Source organism: Tasmannia lanceolata, unplaced genomic scaffold (assembly GCF_043159265.1).
Source record: "Tasmannia lanceolata isolate RefF3 unplaced genomic scaffold, GAP_Taslan_0.1 ptg000013l, whole genome shotgun sequence".
Taxonomy (NCBI): Eukaryota; Viridiplantae; Streptophyta; class Magnoliopsida; order Canellales; family Winteraceae; genus Tasmannia; species Tasmannia lanceolata.
In genome coordinates this window covers 50,522,476-50,525,757 of record NW_027518690.1, presented here as the reverse complement: position 1 = coordinate 50,525,757, position 3,282 = coordinate 50,522,476, and the positions used below count along the sequence as shown (strand labels likewise).

General features: G+C 43.1%; 1 protein-coding gene across 1 annotated transcript; it reads left to right on the top strand.

Moving 5' to 3' along the window:
* Positions 1 to 432: 432 nt before the first annotated feature.
* Positions 433 to 1,718, top strand: LOC143890507 (Oligosaccharyltransferase complex/magnesium transporter family protein). Its single transcript, XM_077395222.1, has one exon. It carries the CDS (start codon positions 487 to 489, stop codon positions 1,510 to 1,512), a length of 1,026 nt encoding a protein of 341 aa, XP_077251337.1. The 5' UTR covers positions 433 to 486; the 3' UTR covers positions 1,513 to 1,718.
* Positions 1,719 to 3,282: the final 1,564 nt, after the last annotated feature.

The following is a 3,282-nucleotide window of genomic DNA, read 5'->3' as shown; positions in this document are numbered from 1 at the left end:
AAGGGATCACACATTCACACCCAAATGCCAAGCAAAACCCAAGCCATCCCGGCTTCTGTGCAACCAAACACAAGAATTATAACAAATATAGAAATAGTCCGGATTACAAAAGCTAGGCCCGAATCTTAGCCTGTGGGTTGGCCTTCAAAGCCCACTATCTATGGTCGGCCCACGAGCCCATATAAGTGCCCCACGCACACGCCATCAGCGTGCAATAGCGAACACCAGAGTCAACACTAGCAGAACACACGAGGAGATTTACAGAACCTGACTGCCATTCCCTCATCGCCACGTACTTAAGCAACAAAAGTGTAAGATATGGCCCACGTGAGGGGCGAGCAGTATGTAGTGGCTGTCACGGCTTTGCCGTCCTACTTAGCGTCCTAAACTCATTTTCTTATTTCTTTCTCAAAATAAATAGCCTTGACGATCTCTGCCACACTTACTCTCGTCTCTCCCAAAGACCCTCTGCGCAAAAAAGTCTTCATGGCAATCTCCTGCTATTCTCTCCTCCTCCTCTCCCTCCTCCTCTCCCCCTTTCTCGTCAAACCCTCTTCCTCAGAATCCGATTCCGACCGAGTCGCAGAACTCCTCCACCTCCAATCCCGATCCAAATCCGGCATAATCCACCTCGACGACCACTCCCTCAGCCGATTCCTCGCCACTCCACCTCGCTCTTACTCCCTTCTAATCTTCTTCGATGCCGAACAACTCCGCGATAAACCCGATCTCCACCTCCAAGAACTCCGCCACGAGTTTGCCCTAATCTCCCAATCCTACATCTCTCACAACCAAAATCTCCCTTCCAAATCCAAAGTATTCTTCTGCGATCTCGAATTCAAAGAATCTCAATCCTCCTTCGGCCTCTTCTCCGTCAATTCCCTCCCTCACATTCGCCATGTCGGTCCCGATGTTCAAAACCCTAAAGACTCCGATCCCATGGATCAGAGCGATTTCGCCCGACTCGCTGAGTCCATGGCCGAGTTTGTCGAGTCAAAAACTAAACAGACAGTCGGTCCGATTATTCGCCCGCCGCTTTTCTCCCGGAATCAGATTCTTTTCCTTGTCCTTTGTTTGGTGATTTCCTCGCCTTTCATTGTGAAGAGGATTATTGCAGGGGAAACTCTTTTACATGATCCGAAAATTTGGTTGTCTTTTGCGATTTTCGTTTATTTCTTCAGTGTTTCTGGTGCGATGCATAATATAATTAGGAAGATGCCTATGTTCATGACTGATCGGAACGATCCGACTAGGCTTGTGTTCTTTTATCAGGGTTCAGGGATGCAGCTTGGAGCCGAGGGGTTTGCGATAGGGTTTTTGTACACTGTTGTGGGGTTGATGTTGGGTTTTGTGACACATTTTCTGGTTTATGTGAGGAATGTGAAGGTGCAGAGGGTTTTTATGTTCGTGGCGATTTTAGTGTCTTTCTGGGCGGTGAGGAAGGTGATTTACTTGGATAATTGGAAGACGGGATACGGCGTACATGGGTTTTGGCCCAATAGTTGGAAGTGAGGTTGAATGAGTTTCTTCTCCTTTTGTATTTGATAATGTGGGCTTTCTTTTTCAGGTAAGGATTTTGAGTAATCTAAACTATTGCTGTTTACCATGTTGTCAGGAACAATTCTCTTCGTCATTTTTCTTCGTTGAGTTTTTGGATAATCTTTATTATAGGTGTTCCTGATCACGAAATATATGATGGAAAATCTTAAATGCTTTGATTTCTGAACTGTACTTGCATTCCGTTTAATTTTGCAGGAAAAGTTTTCAAAGTTGTTTCTCATATGTGTAACGGGAACATTAGAATTAAATGGATTGGTTATTAGTTAGAAAATCAAGAAGAATTGCTCTTGCGTTGTTGGTATACGAGTATTCGAGCTTGTAATTTTAGCATCAGAAGTAGTTTTGACGATATCTTGCTGCTTTTTTTGATAATTTATTGGGTATATTTTCAGCAATGATTTAGCCGACACTTTTAAATGAACCGTTAGAAGTGTCAGACTTAATGTGGGCATGTCGACACATTTTTTGTACCGTGTCATTTGCAAGGTTTATCATTTGCAGAATTCAAATGAGGAAATTAGTTGTGTTTCTTCTAATTTATCATTTGCAGAATTTCTTGAGGAAATTACTTTGAAAGGTTTGGCGCTGACAATTATTCAATGATTGGGTAAAGAAGGGGTATTGGGTTGGGAATATACATGAATAAATGGGTTAGGCCGCACTGCAGTGTGAAGGCGTTAAGATTGAAGAACTAAAGACAAAAACTCTTCTAACATCTCAGTCTGTGATGGGAGCTGAACATACACATTCATATCACAATAACGCGCAACCCCAATCACTACAAAAAGAATTTGTCTGAGTGTGATTTCAATTAAATATCCATCTATTACTATTGTCTGCATAAAACTATGTTTACTGTATGAATGTGTCAGTGTGTCAAATTTTTAATTGCTGCCATGTCGAGCATATCATCTCCTTGTATTCTATGTGATGGATGCACGAGTCCGTGTCAAGATTACATGGTCTCGGGAGAATGAGCAGCTGTTTATAATAACTGATGCTATAAAATAACCATATGAACTCTTACACCATGAGTTCTTTCTTCATCTAATTTTCCAATGAAAAGAAAAAGGCTACCAAAAAAATTGTTTTTGGTTAGATTGGGAGTTAACGATATGGACACCAGATCCAGGTTTGTCTATGGTGGAAGATACATGCGCGCTCATCATCTCCAGCATCCGTCGGCAAGTCAAATTCGTTCAAGAAATCTCACCTGACTTTTAGGTCGAAAACCTGACTGTGAGGAAATTCGTCACGCATCAGTGGGATAGACGGTGCAAAGAAACCATGAGGGGAGACAGTCTGAGAAGGTTGTGTGGAAGAAAAGGTGACTAAGGATCTGCTACAGATGCTCATTCTAGAATTTTAAATGTCGCATTAATTGCCATAGGTGTGGAAAGCTTTAGTTCTGTTCTGATTCCTCTGCTATTGGGCAAGTGGGATGTGGCCCTGGCAGACTCTGTTCAGAAGTCCAGGTTTCCCCGTGCGAGGATTCCAAGACCAACCAGGCCTATCTATCACTATGTAAGGTCCAAGACGCGATCCCTCACTAGTTCCGCATTCGGTGGCTTTGCCTACTCTATCAATGGATGATATGCTTGCTTCTTTGAGCACATCGAAGGGATGGTAGCGGTTAGGTCTTGACATGGTTTTCAAGTCGGCTTGTGGTGTATTTCCTTTAGGAATTGGCCTTCGATTCGATGCTTGGAGGAGTGGTGAGCT

Excerpts from the sequence above, each read along its gene's own strand:
- LOC143890507 (XM_077395222.1), top strand. The coding sequence starts at position 487 with ATGGCAATCTCCTGCTATTCTCTCCTCCTCCTCTCCCTCCTCCTCTCC.